Raw genomic sequence first — 22,234 nt, forward strand, 5'->3', positions numbered from 1 at the left:
AGGGGTTATGTTCTGCATGGACTGGTTGGACTGAAGGGTCCATTTCTGTGCTGTATAACTCAATGACTCTATAAGACCAGCATTTTCAACATTTTTTGCAGATAGATATATCATTTGCTCACTACAATATTTGAACAGAATCAGTTTGTTTAATATAAAAATAAAGTACTGGAGAAACTCAGCAGGTCTTTGTGGAGAGAGAAACAGTGAAAGTTCCATGAGTCATATCACACTCAAAACATAAACTCTTCTTTTATAAATGCTGCCAGACTTTCTGAATTTCTCCAGTGCTTTCTGTTTTTATTGTAGAATTCCAACATTTGCAGTACTTTGCCTTCATTTTGTTTAAAAAGCTATGGTTTGATGAATTGTGGTTGTGACAATGTGGAATAATTTACTGTGAATTTCTTATCACATGATTTACTCACTGATTTCTGTGGGAGTTTGTCTTGAATCACATTGATTTTTTTTTGTAGTTGGCAACAGGTACTGTCCCTCCCTTCCAACAGGTCAGACCCAGTATTCTCATGTGTGAAGAATACTAATGCTGTGGTGAATGTTTTAAACTGACCTGACAGGGGTGGAGGCATGTTGATGGAAGCTGACAGGTAATATTTGAAACAAAGAATAAGTGAACAAAGAATTGCAAAGACAAATAGGACTAGAGTAAGAAACAGTAAGGTAAGGTCAGAAGAGGGATTTTATTAAAGCCGAAATTAAGATTATTATGTGTGTTTGTGAATGCACACTGTGTGTAAGCAAGTTTGGCAAGAGGAAATGTGGTAACTACAATGGAAGGTTTTTTTCTGGTTGTGTTGAGTTTGGTAGAGTGCTTCTTGCCACATGACTAAGCAGATTATTTCACCGTATCTTACCACATTTGCTGCATTAATTGTCGGTGCTGCACCTATGCCATATATCATGGTTGATGCTTATCCCATCTTTCCTTGTCCCATTTCCAGGTCAACATGCCACTCAGTGGTTATTTCAGAATTCAATGGCATACCTAGTGCCTGCATCATTTTTAAAGGCTGTTTGTGCATCCTGATAAATACTTTCAGTCTAGCATTGCCTATCATAGTTCCTGGTGTTTGCCCGTACTTGGCAGGCAGGGAGTAATCAGTGCTGTGCTTTGCAGTAGAATCCTATAGATCCTGCTGGGTGGAATGGTACCATTATGTAACACTCTCCTCCCTCAAGATGAGTTCCACCATATTCTCTCTGTTACCTCACATGGACTCTATCTCTGCTACGTGTACACACCTAAGGGTAGAACTTGAAATGAAAAAGGAGTAATCATCCTGTTCAAAGTATACTTTAGACCTCGAAACTGTCAAATGAGTATAGAAGGGTGAAATAACTCCACTAAGGCTGATATCCTGTTTCCAAGTCACCCTTAGTTTACATATGCGTAGTACAAGACACCAACCCAGCTCAGAGCCAACTCCTGGAGTGAGCAGTACCCTTGACACTCATGCTTATTTATTTATTTTTCTCTGAACCTCTCACACTCCAGATTATTTTTTTTCTCTTGCATACTCCTGATTTTTTTTCTCTCTTTCCTTTTTAAACCCTACACTACCGCCTAACTGCGGTCGTGCTTATTTTTTCCCCAGCACCCATGTGTGTATGCAGGTATGAGACACAAGGTGTACGAATCTTTATTCAATTTCCACCACCAGGAAGAAAGGAAACACACGAGTGACAAGCAGTGTCCTTCACAAAAGGCAATGCTGTGTGATCAAACGGTGAAGGGGAGGGCAGGGATTAAATCAAAATAGAGTTGGAGGGGGAAATAATGCACTCCACTCCCTGCCGCGCCCACCTCTCCCTGAACAACTCCAGGGTGTTGGTGGAGACCGCGTGCTCCTTCTCCAAGAGGGGCAGGCAGTCGGCCCTAATGACCCCCTCCACAGCCCGCTGCCTGGACCTGTTTATGGCCAGTTTGGCCAGGCCCAGGAGCAGACCCACAAGGTGGTCTTCAGACCTGCCCTCCCTCCTCCGTACCGGATGCCTGAAGATCAGGAGCATGGGACTGAAGTGCAGCCAAAAACAGAGGAGAAGGTTTTTAAGAAAATCAAAAAGGGAGTGCAAACGCCCATACCCAATATACACGTGGTCCACGGACTCCACAGCGCCACAGAACAAGCAGTTGGGCTGGGAGTCCGTGAACCACCGCAATCTGCGGTTGCAGGGGACCGCTCCGTGCAGCACCCTCCACCCCAGATCCCCGAGAGAAAGGGGGAGGACTCCCGCATAGAAAGCCCTCCACTGGGGATCCCTACTGCCTGGTGGCAAATGGGCACGCCAAGGCCACAGGCTCCCGCGGGAAGTACGGGACCTTGGGGCCAATATGAAATTCCATCCAGGCTGGAGTGAGCGCGGAGACACTCATGTTTTTTTTTTAATTTTTAAATTTTTTTTTAATTAACACCCACAGTCCCGCCTAACTGCGGTAGTGCTTATTTTTTCGCCAGCACCCATGTTGTGTGTGTGCAGGTGTGAGACACAAGGTGTACGAATCTTTATTCAAATTCCACCACCAGGAAGATAGGAAAACACCCGAGTGGCGACACTCATGTTTATTTTTTTTTGCTGTGTGAACTCCTGTTCTTTTTTTTCTTTTTTAAACCCCACACTACCGCTTAACCGCAGTAGTGCTTATTTTTTTTCACCAGCACCCATGGTGTGTGTGTGCAGGTGTGAGACACAGTGTAAGACACAAAGTGCACAAATCTTTAATCAAATTCCACCACCAGGAAGATAGGAAAACACCCGAGTGGCGACACTCATGTTTATTTTTTTTTATTTTATTAAACAAATTACAAAACAGTTTACAACAAACATTTACAGCTGTACACAAGAGACAGCAATTTTACAAGGGAGAGGAGCAGCAAAGCTAGGCCCCAAACCCTACCGTTCCAGACACTCATGTTTATATCTGTCAGCTAGGACTTCCTGATTGGACAAGGTTGACAGCCCCAATCAGGGAACTCCTACTCAGTGAGGTCCTCCTGGTTGACCTTGTTCCAACACAAAGCACAGATGAGCAGGTATTATTCAGAGAAGTATAAAAATAATAGTGATTTTTAGCTTAACTGATATTAACTGGGATACACAAGATGTGAAAGAATTAGTGGGAGCAGAATTCCTGAACTGTGTCCAGGAGAGCTTTTTCCGTCAGCATGGAGAAAGTCCTGCATGAGAAGGGGTGGTGCTGAACCTAGTGATGGGGAGTAAAGTGGTAGAAGTGTTAGTGGGCGAGCATTTCAATGATAATGACCATAAATGTATTAAGATTTAAGACAGCTATGGAAAAGGGTGAAGTTAAGCTAGAAGATTCTGAATTAGAGGAAGGCTGATTTTAATATCATAATACAGGATGTGTCCAAGCACACTGCCAGCAGCTGCTTATCGGAATATCAGAGCAGTGGGGGTCTTTTAAAAAAGGTAATAGTGAGAGTGCAGGACCAACATATTCCTATAAAGCTGGAGGGAGAGGAAATAAGCTCATGTAATCCTGGAGGCTAAGAATTGTAGATGATTGGGTAAGGGAAAAAAAGCGGAAACATTGATAGGCATTAAGGGCTAAAAACATCAGAAGAGCTGGAGAAGTATGGAAAGTGCAAAGGGTTACTTGAACAAGCAATCAGGACAGTGAAGAGGGTAACAATGAAACTCTTGTGCCAGAGTATAAGTGTTTTATTAGTATATTAAGAGTAAAGGATAATTTTTAATAGGATTGGGGACCAATCAATAAAAGTAAGTGTGTAGTTGCAAAAGGCAGTAAAGGCAGCAGACTGTATGTTGGACTTCATAGTGCAAGAATTCAACTACAGAAATTACAGTATACCTTGCTGCGATTTTATAGTGTATTGGTGAGGCCACACCAAGAATATTGTGTGCACTTTTGGCCCCTTTAGTATAGAATCATAGAATCCCTACAGTGTGGAAACAGGCCATTTGGCCAAACAAGTCCACATTGACCCTCTAAAAAGTAACCACCTAGACCCATTCCATACCCCTATTAATCTACATTTACCCCTGACTAATGCACCTAACCAACACATCCCTCAACACTATGGGCAATTTAGCATGGCCAATTCACTTAACCTGCACATTTTTTTTGTGATTAGATTCCCTACAGTGTGGAAACAGGCCCTTTGGCACAACCACTCCACACCGATCCCTCTGAAGAGTAAACCACCCCGACCCATTTCCCTCTGAGTAATGCACCTAACGCTATGGGCAATTTAGCATGGCCAATTGGATTGTGAGAGGAAACCGGAGCACCTGGAGGAAACCCACCCAGACACGGGGAAAATGTGCAAACTGCACACAATCGCCCGAGGCTGCAATCAAACCCGGGTCCCTGGTGCTGAGAGGTAGCAGTGCTAGCCACTGAGCCACCATGCTGCCCAGCATTATCTGAGGAAGGATATTATTGCTGTAGAGTAAGTACAACAAATATGTACTAAATTGATTTCTGGAATGACAAGATTGATGCTTGAAGTGAGATTGAGACAGTTGAGGTTGTATTCATCGGAGTTTAGACATATGAGGGGGATCTCATTGAAATCTATAAAATTCTCACAGGACGAGACAAGTTAGATGCAAGAAGGATGTTCCTGAAGATGGGAGAGTCCAGAACCGGGGCAATAATTTAAGGATAAGGGATAAACCTTTTATGACAGAAATGAGGAAAAATTTCTTCATCTACAGCCTTTCTATACTGAATTCTCCAGTATAGAAAGTGGTTGAAGTAAGATCGTTGTGTTTCCAGATGGAGGTGCATATAGCTCTTGTAGCTAAAGATATCAAGAAAAATGAAGAGATGGTATTGAGCTCAATGATCAGCTGTAATCATATTGAATAAGGGAGCAATGTTAAGGAGTTGAATGGCTTACTTACTCCTGTTGCTGCTGTTTTCTGTGTGTACATTTCTAGGACATCTTTGTGTAGAATCAAAAAATGTAGGTGAGGTTTTAAATGATTACTATACCTGTATTTACTATAGAGAAGGATAGTGCAAACGTTGAAATCAAGGAAGGGAACTGTGATTTACTTGAACAATTAGCATTGAGATGGTGGAGGTGTTAGCTGTTTTGTGGGTTTAAAACTGGATAAAACCCCAGACGTAGATGAGATGCATCCTATCAAAACAAAATACTGTGGATGCTGGAAATTTGAAATGTAAACAAAGTGCTGGAGAAACTCAGCAGATATGGCAGATATGAAATAGGTGTAAATGATACAAGGTCAATAAAGCACAAAGAAAACATGGATTGTGTATGGTGGGTTGGGGCATTGAATGTGTGGTGGGGAGAGATAAAACTGTGGGACAGAGGTCATAGAACATAGAACAATACAGCACAGAACAGGCCCTTCGGCCCACGATGTTGTGCCGAACATTTGTCCTAGGTCATGCTCTGAGGTTGTGCCTAAGTGGAAAATGACGTGTTACGTAGGAATAGGAGCAAGCCAATCAAGAGGTTGAGCCTGCCCCATTCTTCAATGTGATCATGGTTCATCAAATACTTCAATGCATTTTACCCATCCGTTCCAAGAACTCTGTATAGCTTCAGTGATCAGAGAACTATTAATCTCTTAGACAAAGACTGAGTTTCTAAAGTCCTTCATGATAGAGAAGTCCAAAAGTCCAGAATCATCTGACTAAAAGAATTTCTCCCCATTCTTGACCGATGTCCTTAATAACTCATTTATAAATCTGTTCTAGATCTAGATCCCAAACCAAGGGACCACCTTACCTGAATTTACCTTGTCTGAACATCTGTCATATTTAAAGACCCTGTTGAATACAGTCCCACTCCATAGAATCATAGAACCTCTACAGTGTGGAAACAGGCCACTTGGCTCAGACAGAACTTATACACTTAATGGTAAGATCCGATGGAGTGTTGGTGAACAAAGAGACCTTGGAATGCAGGTTCATAGTCCCTGGAAAGTAGAACCGCAAGTAGATAGGATAGTGAAGAAGGCATTTATTATGCTTTCCTTTAATTGGTCAGAGTGTTGAGTATCGGAGTTGGGATGTCATGTTGCGGCTGTTAGGCTTCTTTTAGAAAATTGCGCGCATTCTGGTCTCCTTTCTATCAGAGGGACGCTGCGAAAGTCGAAAGGGCTCAGAAAAGATTTACAAGGATATTGCCAGGATTGGAGGATTTGAGCGATAGGGTGGGGCTGAATAGGCTGAGGTTGTTTTCCCTGGAGCATCAGAGGCTGAGGGGTGACCTTATACAGATTTATAAAATCATGAGGGGCATGGATGAGGTAAAGAGACAATGCATTTTCCATGGTGTGGGGGAGTCCAGAACTAGACGGCATTGGTTCAAGATGGGAAGGGAAAGATATAAAAGGGACCGAAAGGACAACTTTTTCATGCAGAGAGTGGTGCTTGTATGGAATGAGCTGCCAGAGGAAGTGGTGGAGGCTGATGCAATTGCAGCATTTAAAAGGCATCTGGATGGGTATATGAATAGGAATGGCTTAGAGGGAAATGTACCCAATGCTGGCAAATGGGACTAGATTAAGTCAGGATATCTGGTCGGCATGGACGAGTTGGACCGAAGGCTCTGTTTCCATGCTGTACATCTCAATGATTCAGTAAGTCCCCACTGACCCTCCAAAAAGTAACTCACTCAGAGCCATTCCCCTACCCTAAACTTACCCCTGACTAATGCACTTAAACCCACATATCCCTGAACACGGGCAATTTAGCATGGCCAATTCGCCTAACCTCCACATCTTTGAATTGTGGGAGCAGCCAAAGGAAACCCACGCAGACACAGGGAGAATGTGCAAACTCAGCACAGTATGCTCTGTCTCTGTTCATTGGGTAGTCCTGTTATCCTGGAAACAAGTCTGTTGAGCCTTCATTGCACTTCCTGTATAGCAGTTGTATTTTTTCTGAGGTAAGGAGACCAAACTTGCAAACAGTTCCAGGTGTGGTCTCACCAAGGTCCTAAATAATTGGAGGACACTTTACTACTCCCACACTCAAATCCTGTTGCAATAAAAGCTAATTCTCCATTAGAGTTATAGAATTAGTGAGTTTTGAGAAGATTTGTAGCTTAGGTTGAGGTTCTGGATGTAGGTTTGCTCGCTGAGGTGGAAGGTTTGTTTTCAGACGTTTCGTCACCCTACTAAGTAACATCTTCAGTAAGCCTCCAAATGAAGTACCGCCGATGTTTCCTGCTTTCTTTTATATGTTTGGTTTTTTTTAGTTGGTGGTGTCATTTTCTGTGGTGATGTCATTTCCTGTTCTTTTTCTCGGGGGTGGTAAATAGAGTCCAAGTCAATGTGTTTGTTGATAGAATTCCGGTTGGAATGCCGTGCTTCTAGGAATTCTCATGCATGTCTCTGTTTGGCTTGTCCTGGGATGGATGTTTTGTCCCAGTCGAAGTGGTGTCCTTCCTTATCTGTATGTAAGGATGTTAGTGAGAGAGGGTTATGTCGTTTTGTGGCTAGTTGATGTTCCTGTGTCCTGGTGGCTAGTTTTCTGCCTGTTTGTCCAATGTAGTGTTTATTACAGTCTTTGCACTGTATTTTGTAAATGACATTAGTTTTGCTTGTTGTCTGTATAGGGTCTTTCAAGTTCATTAGCTGCTGTTTCAGTGTGTTAGTGGGTTTGTGGGCTACTCTGATGCCAAGGCTAGGTTTTAGATTAGATTAGATTAGATTAGATTAGATTAGATTAGATTACAGTGTGGAAACAGGCCCTTCGGCCCAACAAGTCCACACCGACCCGCCGAAGCGAAACCCACCCATACCCCTACATTTACCCCTTACCTAACACTACGGGCAATTTAGTATGGCCAATTCACCTAACCTGCACATCTTTGGACTGTGGGAGGAAACCGGAGCACCCGGAGGAAACCCACGCAGACACGGGGAGAACGTGCAAACTCCACACAGTCAGTCGCCTGAGTCGGGAATTGAACCCGGGTCTCTGGCACTGCGAGGCAGCAGTGCTAACCACTGTGCCACCGTGCCGCCCACTGCCACCGTGCCGCCCACTTGCCACCGTGCCGCCCACGGATACGTTTTCTGGATACGTTTTGACTGTTTGAATTTGTTGCTGAGAAATCAGCAGACTGTATTCATTGGGTACCCGTTCTTTTTGAATATACTGTATAGGTGATTTTCCTCTGCTCTGCGTAGTTCCTCTGTGCTGCAGTGTGTGGAGGCTCGTTGAATAATGTTCTAATGTAACTCTGTTTGTGGGTGTTGGGATGATTGCTCCTGTAGTTCAGTATTTGGTCCGTATGTGTTGTTTTCCTGTAGATGCTGGTTTGAAGTTGCCCATTGGCTGTTTGCTCAACTATGACATCTAGGAATGGCAGTTTGTTGTTGTTTTCCTCCTCTTTAATGAATTTTATGCCAGTAAGGGTATTATTGATGGTCTTGAAGGTTTCCTCTAATTTGTTTCGTTTGGTGATGACAAAGGTACCAAAGGTTGTAGAAGCTAACACTTACCAACAAGTGGCGATAGACCTGACCCCAGAACTAGAGAACTGAATCACAAACTTCAGAAATCTGAAGAAATAAATAAGGCTGACTTCCAAAAAATGAAACTAGATGGATCCAACACATCATGCTTCTATGGATTACCCAAAATTCACAAACCAGGACCCCCCCTCAGACCCATAGTCTTGCTATTTGGAACGCCAACTTACAGGTTGGCCAAGAAGCTACACCAAAGACTAAAACACTTAGTAGAAGACTCATGCCACTCCATCCTCTCCATCCAAGAATTCCTGAAGACGATCAAAGACACTAAGATAGAAGAGGATGAAGAGCTCTGTTTACATCAATCAACATCATCCTGGCCAAGGAAACACTGACATTAGACGACCCAAAGACACATGCACCAAACACCTTCATTAGTGGACCTATGCCTTACCACCCACTTCACTTTCAACAACAAAACCTCCAGACAAACCAATAGAACACCCATGGGATCTCCGATATCAGGGTTCTTAGCAGAGACAGTAATACAGAGATTCAAACAAACAGCTCTGCCAACCATCCAACCCAAACTTCGGGTCCGCTACGTGGATTACACCTTTGAGAGCCTTTTTCCTCGGATGGCAATGGCTTGCACAAAGGGATATAGCTTGAAATTGAGGGGTGATAGATATAGGACAGACGTCAGAGAGTACTAAGGGCGTGGAATGCACTGCCAACTTTAAGGGCATTTAAATGGTCATTGGATCGGCATATGGGCGAGAATGGAATATTGTAGGTTAGATGGGCTTCAGATTGGTTCCACAGGTCGGTGCAGCATCGAGGGGCAAAGGGCCTGTACTGTGCTGTAATGTTCTATGTGTGTAGGTTCGATACGTTAGTCATGAGAAAGGTAGGATTACAGGGATTGGGTGGGCGATGGTCTGGTTAGGATGCTATTTGGAGGGTTGATGTGCACTTGTTGAGTGGAATGGCCTGTTTTCACATTGTGGCGATTCTATAAAAGCAAGATCAAATGGGTCAAGCTTTCCAAATAATGGCATGATGCCAGAAATGCTTAACCCAACTCAAAGTCGACTGTTGTGAATGAATTTCTTCAGGAACACTTTTTTTTTCTTTTGTTGCCATTGAAATAAATCCACATAGGCTATTTTGCGTCACCACGTTATCCATTATTTGCACTTGCTTAGTACTTGACATTGATCTGGCTTCCTCAGAGCCAACTGTCAGAGTGAGTGAATGGAACCTCTGACACTTGTGTTTATACCTGTCAGCTCAGGCTCCCTGACTGGGGCTGTTGATTTGGTCCAACCAGGGAACTCATTCTGTAAGGGCCACTTGACTGACCTCGTTGCAATCACTATGCTGACAACCAATTTACGAATGTCAGTTGGGTTTGTAATATTTGAATTAATACACAGGGCCAATTACTAATTAATTACTAATTGCAATTGGTAATGTTTAATGTTCTTCTTGTGGAGTGCAGCAGATGCAACACTGAAGATCATCAAAAGTATGATTAATTCAAAAAGTACAAAGACCAGTTAAGAATGTACTAATTACTGGCTAATTTTATAGTATTTGCCACTAGCGAGTTTTGAGAAGAGATATTTACTGTTCTAACTGTTTTCCTCCTTTGTGTCCAACGTTGGGTCCCAATGAGGTTGAGCTTTGATGAGGACTTGTTCTGAATTTACCTGAATTTGTCAGGTATTTCACTTTAAGTGATTAATTTTCATCTGTGAGTTCAGCCACAAATTAGGTATTTAAGAAAGACAGACAAAAACCGAAAGAACTGCAGATGCTGTAAATCAGAAACAGAAGTTGCTGGATAAGCTCAGCGAGTCTGGCAGCATCTGTGAAGAGATGCATTCGCAGTCCTTTTGGTTTTTATGTAATATTTAACTCACTACCACATTCTCTTCACAGATGCTGACAGACTTGCTGAGCTTTTCTAGCAACTCCTGTTTTTATTTATTGTTTAAGAAAGGTATTTCACTGGAATGAACTGCAACTGGGTCTGATCCTGAATTCTCCTCTTCGGAGACAGATTCAATCATGGTGGGATTCTAGTACTAGTACTAGTACTAGTTCCATTCTTCCACTAGTTGGATAGAAATTAGATGATGAAAATTTATGACATGAAAAGCAAATTACCTGATGGACTCCAGCTTGTTGCTTGCTCTTCTTATTTCCATCTTGCACTCCTTTGATGTAACAGCCCTGTTCACATCAATCAACATCAACCTGGCCAAGGAAACACTGACATTAGAAGGCCCAAAGACACATACACCAAACACCACCAACTTCATCAGCAAGGACAGTATCGTCAAGCTAGTGGACTTATGCCTTACCACCCACTTCACTTTCAACAATAAAACCTACATACAAACCAACAGAACACCCATGGGATCTCCGATGTCAGGGTTCTTAGCAGAGACAGTAATGCAGAGAGTGCACTCTTTGAACAACCGACAAGACATCAACCTCAACACAGCAGCAAGAGGGAAGGCAACAAGAGGTTATGATACATCCCAGGACTAGGGGCTAGCGGCAAAAGATGAGGTACAGTTTAGCAGTTCCAGTTTTAGGGGTTTGGTGATTGGGAAAAACAAATCAAACAGTGACATCACAAGAAAGAAGGGTTTTGATTGGTTTGTAATTTCAAAAACATGTATATTTTTTCAACGATTAACTAAGAAACAACAGGAATTAATGAAAGTCAGAATCAATATAATTAGATAACATAAGTGAGTAAGCTATGTTAAAGGAATTAAAGTTAGTGCAAGGGAAGTAAGTTGGTAATATTCTCAAAAAGCATAATTTTTTTTGACAAACAGGAAATGAATAAGGGGCTTAAGGGATGTTACAGTAACAGAACTCACTCCTGTGATATCCTCTTCCTGTACAATGTGACAGATTATAGATGGATCGATGTGACGCAGTACCTACATGTACAGACGTTGTGTCAAGCTACAGTCACTGGCTGACCATATTTCGAAGTTAGAGTTGGAAGTGGATTAACTATGGAGCATCTGCGATGCTAAGTGTGTCATGGATAGCATGTTCAGTAAAGTGGTGAAGACTATGGAATGAACAGGCAGAAAGATCTAAGGTGACCACCAGACAGAGCATAGAAAGGTAGGCAGAGTAAGACTCCCTTGTGGCCAAGCCCTTTCTAACATGTCCCCTAAATCTGTCCGTTCTCCTCACTTTCTCGTGAACAGAATAAAAAATGTCACAATCATCCTGCTTGAGCATTTAGACCAAATGGTTCTCCTGTTTCTCCCACAGCAATAGCTCCTTCGGTGCCACAAAATGCTGTTGTCCTTTATTTGCAAAATGCTGTGAAAAGGTATTCTTCAAACTCATTCCTGAAGAAGGGCCTGTGCCCGAAACGTCGAATCTCCTGTTCCCTGGATGCTGCCTGACCTGCTGTGCTGTTCCAGCAATAAAGTTTCAACTTCAAACTCATTGTACGTTTTTCTTTGAATTTCTTTTCCCATGCAGTTGGATCAAATGAGCTGTAATCGTGCTATCTCTGCACTTAGGTAATATATTTATTTTCTATTCTTCTATTCTATTCTTTAAAAATAGCTTCTACCATCTTCAATATGACAGAGGTTAACCCAGTTGACCTGCATGGGGTCTCCTTCCTTTTTTGGAAAAATGAGTTCACTTGCTATTTTCCAAGCAAAAGGAACTTTCTGTACACAGGGAATTTTGGAAAAAAAATCTAATGCATAAACTATATCAGTAACCATTTCTTTTAAGATGCTCAGATAAAGTGCATCGATGCCCAGTAACTTGTCAGCTAGCAGTTCCAGCAAAATACGTAATCCTGTTTCCTGGATAATTGTAATTGATGGAATTTTTTCATCCTCTCTATTGCCTGATTTACAATTATTTCTGGGATGATACTTGTCGTCTCTGTAGTGAAGATCAGTACAAAGTGCCTGTTCAATTCATTAGCCATGTCCTTATTTAACATTTTTCATTTTCCGGGCTCACTTTCTCTAGGTAGAACTCTCATTTTGTTGACTTTATATTTAAGTATCGATAGAAACTATTACTTTTTCTTAATATTAAAAACTGGCTTTCTCTCATACTGTATTTTTTTGTCTCGATAATTTTAAAATGATTTTTTGCTGATCTTTATATTTTGTCACTTTCAAAGTTTACCATCTATGGTGAATCCCCCCATTGTAAACCTTCTTTGTCATTGAAATGTATCAATTAAGTTTACGCTGGAATATCCCCTTCAATATCTGTCATTTAACCTCATTTGCTAGTTCATTTTAGCTTGTTCTGCTTTCATAGTTTAATTACTAATTTTTGGCTACTCTTTTCATTAAACTAAATAAAATTTAAGTTACATTTTAATCACTGCTGCCTAGGGGTGCCTTAATTATTAGCTGAATAATTAATCCTATCTTGTTGCTCAATTCCTTGTTTGGAATAGCCTGCTTACTCATAGTTTCTTAGAATGGCATATTCTGAAGTCTATCTGGAAAATATTCACTGAATTATTCATCTAGTCTGATTTTTCCAGTGTATATGTGGAATAAAATCCCTCATGATTATTGCTGTATCTTTCTGAGCTGCTTCCATTATTTCTTCCTTTGTACTTCTGTGTTGCCAAGTGACTCATTGGATTTATCGTTTTTCACGTTTACTCAAATAATTTATTTGTTCTGATTTCCTCAACTTGGGTTGACCTCTCTTGTGCTAATACCATAGTTTATTAACAGAGTAACCCCAACCTTTTTCCTGTCAATCTGTCCTTCCTAAGTGTTGTGTATCATTTGATTTCAGGTCCCAGTCTATGACATTCTGCAATAGCTATCAGACTCAACATATTTATTTCAATTATCAGTTCTTCTGCTTTAAATATTAAGTGCATTAATTTACAGAGCTTGTAGGTTTATTTCATTATTCGTAAATGTCTCTCGCCTTATCTATTGATTTATTCTTAGATTTATGCTCTCTGTCACTCACTATCTCTAACTTGTTGCTGCAGAATTTCAATTTTCCTGAGCTGCTGGAGCAATGAGAGTAACTGCTCTGCAAGTCTCAATATCTTGTGATTTCCATGTTCTTCTACCAAACTCATTTTCCATTTTTCTTCAAAGTATACTTGATCTTAAAATTTTACCTTTTCTCCCAAGTTTCTGCTGTTTCCAAAATCTTTTGTGACTCTTTATCCTGCTGCACTTCAAATTTGAAACTTTTATTCTTTGTTTTATGGATACTTGCAAGTCATGTTCTGTGAGTTATTCAAACCTTTGCACCATTGCTTCCAACTGCTGCCTACTTAACTGCCATGCTTTGGGATAGCGTTGGTCAAGGATCAGTCTGCACTATGGTCTGGTCTCTCCTTATTCCATGGCTCAGCTATTTCCTCTCCTGTTGATTGATCTTAACTACTGTACTGTATAATCTGGACATAGTTATAATAAGGTAGTTTCAGTTTTTGATGTGAACGCCCTCAACCATAATACCACAGCACGTTGTCTGCCATCAGTGTTATGTTGGTTCTTCTTTTGCAATCAGGAATTATATACCAGGTAGACAAATCGTAAATCTGAACAGAAACACACATCCTCAGCTGGTTTTACTTTGGACCCCCACCTTTACCCTTCTGGGTCACCTGACTAGCTCTTTTAAAGAGGTAGTGCTCCGAATTACATACTCTCCCCCTTTATTTTAAAACTCCCATTCTTAAACATATATACAACAATTATCAAAATTGTGCAGACATTGTAGCCAACATATGTACATAGGCAGGAATATTTACAAAAGCATGGAAACTATGGAAGAATGACCACTCCTCTCCCTTTAGACAAGATGTTCCCTCTGCAAACTACATTGACATGATTAGTATCTCAGGGGGATGACGGTTTCTAGAAGACTGTCTCCTTGTCTCCAAAATCTATTCCAGTGTATTCTCCTGGCTTCTGGAAGCTCCGATTGTTCTGCAGATACATCCCTCTGTGATTGGCTATTGTTGCCCTATGACACTACTGCTGTTGTTTCCTCCCTGGGTATGACCAGGTCATATGCAGGACCGTTGTCATGTACAATGCAGACTAGGGATGAACAGGTTAGGAGGACAATTGAGGACTAGCTGGTTATCGCACCTCACCAATAGCGAGAAGGGGGGGATATCCCTCAGAATTCCAAGCCGGTTCACTTGGAATCATGGTTGTTGAAAAGCCAGGGTTGGCAATATCCATGGAGGAGAAAACAGCAACATTTTTTCCCAAATGTATATTTCTGAGCTGACGTGGTCTCTCTTTGAACATTGAGGTTCCCGTCCTTTTGACCATTTGTCCTTCTTGATTTTTCTGTACCATCTCTCTGGTCCTTTGCAGCCGCAGTAAGTCAAACATTGTCCGCAGCTGGCAGTTGAACATTAAGAATGTTGGTGAACATTGGGTTGTCACGTGTGGCATGTTCCTGAGGAATTTGCTGATTCACCGTCCTAGTGACCCCTCCCTTTGTGAAGCCTTTAAAACCTGCTTCAAAATTTGAACAATTCCTCACCCCATGCCCATTTGTCACAGAGAAGTACAGAGTTGATTTCACATATCTGACTAATTTTCCAGCCACTCCTCGAACCTTTATGTCACAAACTGTGGACCATTGTCACTTAAAACTTATTCAGGGTTCCTGAACCTGGCAAATTTTGATCCAGTTTGTCTCATGCTGCATCTGCCAACTCTGACTTAATGACCACCACCTAGAAATAGACCACTTGGAGGGGCATCCATAACCACTAGTAACATCTATCGCTGGTCCTGCAAAATTAACATGAATTCACTGTCACAATGTTTAAGGCCATTCCCACGATTGAAGGGCTGATAAAACTGGTGCCTTCCTACTAATGCACAGGATTCGCACGATCCCGCTTTCCTCAATCTGAAAGTCCACATTCTATGACCAAAAATAGCTCCTAGCATTCTCCAAGTGCACACGGCGGTGCCTTTTGTGCACTTATTCAAGCGCCTTTCCTCTTAATAGGGGAGAAATACCTATTCTCATTCCTCACATTAAGCACTCATCTGATAAAGACTGTTCCCACCTCCTGGACAGGTAAGGGTGTAATTCTGGGTAGTTTTCATGACTCCTTCCTGTCAGGACAAAGTCCATCACTCGGCTCAAAACTGAGTCGTTCAGAGTAGCTTTGCACACCAGATATGCGGACACTGGCACTTTGTCCTCCTGGGAAAAGTGCATAATTTTCAGGTTCCAGTTGGGAACATCTTTATTCCCCAGTAGTGGTAGCGTTGACAAGGCATCTGCATTGCTATTTATTTTTGTATGTGTAGGCTGAGATAGCTAGTGCCCATCTCTTGCAGGCATATTGCTGCCATTGATGGTATTCCTGTATATAGGCCAGAAAATGGAGGTTAAAGGATGTGGTCAGTAAGTAGCACAAAGTCCCTGACGTAAAGGATATTGTTGAACTCCTTAACGTCAAACATGTCGCTCAATCTTTCCTTTTCAACTTGAGCATAATTCTTCTCCATCTTTGTTAGTGACCTCAATGCCAATGTGATGAGTCTTTCTTGTCTATCCGGGAAGATGTGTGACAGTACAACGCCAACCCCATAAGGCAAGGTGGTACGTGCTAATTGCAGTGGCAATTTAAACTCAAAATGGATTAACACTTCTGACCTTTTTAAGGTTTGCTTCACCTCCTGGTAGGCCACCAAACATCCCTGGGTGGATTTCCATGGCTGCCATTTTCCCAGCAACTGTTGCAGGGTTTTAGCACCGTTGCCAAATCAGGCACAAATCTGCCGTAGTAATTTACAAGTCCCAAGAATGATCTCAGTTGAGACATATTCTATGGTCTCTGGGCACCTTGTTTAGTCCCTCACCATTCATTTCATACTCAAGTATTGAATGATTGTTTAAAAAAAAATCATTTCTCAATATTTTTACTTGTAAACCATGCTCCTGAAATCTGATTAGCGTTCCTGCTAAATTTTTCAATTGTTCCTCTTCAGAGGTTCTAGTAATCAAAATATCATCCAAATAACTCTGGACTCCTGGCAACCTACTTAATATTTGATCCATTGCCTTCTGCACAAGAGCCAGCGCTGATGTGATGCCAGTAGAAGGTCACTGGTAGCGGAGAAGACTCCTGTGTGTCACTACCATCAGCAGTGGCACTCCAGTGAATACCACCTTCTAGTTGTCAGCCATTTCAATTCCTCATCCCACTCCCTTGGCGACATGTCCACCTTGGGCCTTCTGCAATGCCAAAATAAGGCCACATGCAAACTGGAGGAACAACACCTCATATTCTGGCTCATTCTGCCCAATGGCTTTAACAAAGAGTTCACCAGTTTCAAAATCTCCCCACCCCGCAAAGTCATCCCATGTCCAGCAATTCCCTCTTCTCCCCACCTCCTTGACTGGACCTAACCTGTCCATCTTCCTCCTCACCAATCTGCTCCATCCTTCACACCTGCATCCACCTATCACCATTTCTCTTACCTTTACCCCAGCCCCACCCTGCTCCCGCTATTTATTTCTGAGCTCCTTTCCCCTTCCCCAGTTCTGATGAAGTGTCCCAACCCATGACTTCCCTGCTCATTTGATGTTGCCTGACCTGCTGTGCCTTTCCAGCTCCACATTTTATTGACTCTGACTTCCAGCAATTGCAGTCCTTACTATCTTCAAGTCACTGAAAACCATATTGCAAAGCCTGTTCCAAGGATGCCCACCTTGAAGAAGTTTTCCTCCTCCCACCTTAATTATCTCAGTGGGTCTCTCTCCTACTACAATCCCCAGGTTACCTCCTCCACCATGAAGCTCTTCAGCCACATCCTGAAACAAACCCACTACTACAGCCATGTGTCTTTCCTCAGCGCCTGTCTACGCAGCTAGCTTATCCCCATGGATTCCAGACAACTTTCAGACCATCTCAGTTTGGACCAAACTGCAACAACTATTTTCTACAGTATCTCCAGAGTCTCCAGAAACTATTCTCCTTACAGATCCTCAGCTCCACGCTCGCAGCCATGTGCCAATATCTCCTCTCACTACAGTCAGCCCTTCCCAGCTCAGGGCCTCTCTCTCCCAGACCTGCAAAGGACATCTACTATTCATTTTTAGAAGGATCCATACCCTCAACAAAGGCTTTTTCTCTGCCCTATTAGACATTAAAAATTGTAAGTATGCCAAACTCCCTTGTACTCACCTCCAGACACAAACCTCCTTGACCATTCTGGACCCAAACTCTATTCCCGACCTCCTTTGGAATCTATCTGGTGCCATTAACTAAGCAGTTCCTCCAGTCGCTTCCATGGACACCAGCGATGACGTCACTTCTGCTGACACTGCAGAACAAGCCGATCACGCTGATGCCGCTTCCGCGGATGCTGCTGACCACGCAGCTTCCTCTGACGCCACTGACTACGCTGCTTCGCTGACGCCACCAACCGCTGTCGTCCACATGACCATTTTCACACACACATCCATTCCAGAAGAAGACTCCACCCCTCACTCCCTACTCCAGCTTAACACTCACCCCAGTCCCAAGCCGTGATGGGTATTCACCATTCCTTCCAGACCTCCCCCTTATTGTAGGCGAACGGTCAGTCTTCAGGAAAGGACTCATGTTCGTTCCCCTACATCCACATATCAACGAATTTTGCACACACCACGATGTTGAGCTCTTTTCCCGTTCCCTCTGCCTCAATGCTTACTTCTTCCCATCCTCTGTAGATCCCTTCTCCCGCCTTCAATAAACTTCATCCGACCCAGACACCACTGCCTGCCCTCCCTCGACCTCTTCATCTCCATCTGCCATCGCAACATCCATTGCCTGAATCTCTCCACTCCTTTCATTCACTCCAACCTCTCTCCATCAGATTATGCAGCTCTTCAAAACATCTGCTCCAACCCCAACCTCACCATCAAAACTGCTGACAAGGGAGGCATGGTGGTAGTGTGGCGAACTGACCTCTACATTGCAGAGGCCGGACACCAACTCTCTGATACCTCTTCCTCAATCATGACCCACCTCTCATCACCAAGCCATCATATTCCAGTCCATTGACAACCTCATCACCATCCACAGCCTCCAACCCTGATAGTTCCCCAATCCCACACAACCTATTTTTATCTCCTACCAAAAATCCACAAACCTGACTGCCCCAGTTGACCCATTGTCTCTGCTTTCTCTTGCCGCACTGAGCTCATCTCCTCTTACCTTAACTCTGTTCTCTCTCCTTTGGTCCAGGAACTCCCTATCTACATTTGGGACATAACCCCTGCCCTCCACCTTCGCCAATACTTTCAATTCCTTGGCCCCCAACACCTCATCTTCCTGATGGATATTCAGTTTCTCTGCACCCATAATCCTCCATGACGAGGGCCTAAAAGCACTCTGTTTCTTCCTGTCCCACAGGCCCAACTAGTTTCCCTCCACCGATATACTCATTTGCTCGGCGGAACTAATCCTCACCCTCAATTTTTCCTTTGACTCCTCCCTCTTCCTACAGACGAAAGGGGTTTGTATGGGCACCTGCTTGGGTCCAAGCTCTGCTTGCCTTTTTGTAGGATATGTGGAATAGTCCCTCTTCCAGAGCTACACCAGCACTACCCCTCACCTTTTTGTCTACTACCACTGGTGACTGTATTGACACTGCCTCATGCTCCCATGTGGAGTTCAAACAGTTCATCAACTTCACCCACACCTACTACCCCGACCTCAAATTCACCTGGGCCATTTCTGAAACTTCCCTCCCCCTCCTGGTTCTCTCCATCTCCATCTCTGGTAACTGACTTAGCACTGACATCCATTTCAAACCCGCCAAATCCCACAGCTACCACAACCCTACTTCCTCTCTCCCACCCTCCAGCAAAAATGACATCCCAAACTACCAATTCCTCCAATTCTGCTGCACCTGCTCCCAGGTTGGGGGATTCCACTCCACCACATCCCAGATGTCCTCCTACTTCAAAGACCGTAATTTCCCCTCTCCCATGACTAATAATGCCTTCAACTACATCTCTTCCATTTCTCGCATGTCTGCCCTCAAACCGCCTCACCCCAGCCACAGTAAGGATAGAGTCCACCTGGTCCTCGCATACCATCCCACCATACTCCAAGTCCAATGTATCATCCTCTGTCATTTTCGCTACTTGCAGTCAGACCCCACCACCAAACAGATACCTTCTTTCCACGTTCACTCTGCTCCTCCCTCGTCAGTTTCAAACTCCCCTCCAACCCCTCGTCCACAACTGGCTCCTTTCCCTGCAACACTTGCCTCCTCCACACCCGGCAACTTCCTCTGTAACTGCAGAAAGTGCAACACCTGCCCTTACATCTCTCCCTCACTTCTGTCTAAGACCCCAAACAATCACTCCAAATCCGGCAGGAATTCACCTGCACTTTTTCCAACCTAGCCCACTTAATCCTTTCCTCCCGATGTGTCTCTAATTTGGAAGATACCATAATGCACAAACTCAGGAATGGTTCACAGAGCATCTCTACTCTGTATGCTCCAATCAACATCACCTTGCATTGGCTAGCCACTCAACTCCCCCTCCTACTCTCTTGGCGACATGTCCAACCTGGGCCTCCTCCACTGCCAAAATAATGCCACACACAAACTGGAGGAACAACATCTCATATTCCACTTTTGGTGTTACAGACCTTAGCATAGAGTTCACCAGCTTCAAAATCTCCCCATGCCCAACCTCATCCCATGTCAAGCCTTCCTTTTCCTCCCCAGCTCCTTGACCAGACCTAATCTGTCCATCTTAGTCCTCACCTATCCACTCCATCCTTCCCACTGACCAAACATAAATAACGCACTACCTGCATCCACCTATCACCATCCCTCTTGCCTTTCCCCAAGCTCCACCCTCCTTCCTCTATTTATTTCCCCTCCCCAGTCTTGATGAAGGGTCCCAACCCAAACATTGACCTTTTGCCCCTCCGATGCAGCCTGAACTGCCGTGCCTTTCCAGTTCCACATTTTATTGACTCCTTCACGACCTCCATCTGTATGTAGGCCTGCTACACATTCATATTTGAAAATTTCATTTGCCCTGCTAGTCTACTGAATGGGTCTTCTATGAATGGAAGTGGGTATTGATCTGCACTCAGAGTTGACTGTGACCTTAAAGTCACAATAAATCCTCACTGCTTCATCTGTTTTTAAGACCAGAATGATGGGCATGGCCCATTTACTGGTGGTTACTGGTTCCAACACACCCAGATTCACCAGCTGTCGTTGTTCCACCTCTACTTAAGGCTACGGTACCAGACATGCCTTCAGATTCCGAGGATGAGCATCTGGCCTCGGCTGTAAGTTAATTGCAGCTCCTTTCATTTCCCTCAGAGTTCCTTTGAAGATGTCTTTGTGTTTGTCTAGGATCTCTTGCAAATCCATGTTTAAGCCCACCAGCCTATTAACCAAGTTCCAGTTCAATTTTTGTAACCAGGAATGTCCAAATAATGCAGGATATTTGCCTATTACTCCATAAAGTGGCAATTATGTACTCTATACTTCACCAGTACATAGCCCTTCAGTGGGTCTGCTTGTTTCATGTATGTCCATAGTATAATCATGTCACACTTCGATGGCAGTGCCCACAACTTCTCCCCCTGGACTGATTCAAGAACCAGGAACAACGCTGTGCCAGTATCCTATCACTGCCTTTGCTGGCAGCATGTATCTTATGCCTTGTCCTCATGTTGCTTTGTTTTGACTACCCTTCTCTTTGGGTTGTATCAGTTTTGGGTAGTGTGGCCCACTTACTTACACCTTCGGCACTGATCTTCTTAGTTCCAATATGTTATGTCCTTGTGGCCACTTCGGCAGCATTCTGTGATTAGTTCCAAACTCTGCTTGAGTTTCAATCACTTTATGCACTCTGCATTGTCAGCCAACTGGATTGCTTTGCTGGCTGCTAACTCCATCCAAGTTGCAATTTCAAAAGCTGCCTTGAAATCCAGGTCTCTCCTTGTCTGTAGCTTCCATTGGGTGCCTTTGTGTCAGAGACCATAAACCAAGCAGTTCCATAAGGCATCTTGGAGGAACTCACTGAATTTGCAGTATTCTGCTATACTCTTTAAGGTGACCATGAATTGAGGTTTACCGGTTTGTAAAAACAAAAATGTTCCACGATCATCAGTGGTTTTGGTGCAAAATAATTTCCTAACACTTTACGTAGCTCTTGGAATGTCTTCCCCATGGGTTTCTCAGGGACCTTAGAATCATAAAGATCTTGGTCCCGATGGTACTTAAGACAACCGGTTCCCATGGTGTTCTCAGATATTTGTTTTCCTTTAAGAATGGATTTAAGTGTTCTGTTTATAAAGTCCAATTTTCTGACATTTCACCAAACTGTTCAATTGCTCTAAATCAGCCGCCATTTTGTTTTCCTAACAATGGGAATTTTTCCCTCCATGGGTGCCACCCATAGCTGAGTCTCCTCTGTGCACGCTGTATGTGTTGGCCACTGCCTCATTGGCTATGCTAATGTACCATTCCACACTGGCATTGTCCGTTGCCAGTGACCACCTGTGATTGTTCTTCACAACAACTTTGTTAATGCCTGGGTACGTACGTACTTCAGCCATTGGCCCGAGTCCCCTCATGACTGCCACTCTTAGCCTGCTCCCAAGTGCATTCCTTCTTTCCTGATGTAACCTATGTCCCGAGTCCCCTTGCGACCACTTCCTTTGATGTTAGCTCCTTAATCCTGTGCCATTTCT

The 22,234-nt window shown here is 43.3% G+C and overlaps 1 protein-coding gene across 1 annotated transcript in view; it reads left to right on the forward strand.

Moving 5' to 3' along the window:
• Positions 1-20,782: 20,782 nt before the first annotated feature.
• The window catches only part of LOC122559939 (synaptonemal complex protein 2), a 238,107-nt gene continuing 236,655 nt past the window's right edge, over positions 20,783-22,234 (forward strand). Inside the window, exon 1 of the mRNA XM_043710048.1 lies at positions 20,783-20,821. Within this exon, the coding sequence (XP_043565983.1) occupies positions 20,783-20,821 (39 nt within the window). The remainder of the gene's footprint in view (positions 20,822-22,234) is intronic.

The sequence above is a fragment of the Chiloscyllium plagiosum genome, chromosome 20 (assembly GCF_004010195.1).
Source record: "Chiloscyllium plagiosum isolate BGI_BamShark_2017 chromosome 20, ASM401019v2, whole genome shotgun sequence".
In the NCBI taxonomy this organism is placed as follows: domain Eukaryota; kingdom Metazoa; phylum Chordata; class Chondrichthyes; order Orectolobiformes; family Hemiscylliidae; genus Chiloscyllium; species Chiloscyllium plagiosum.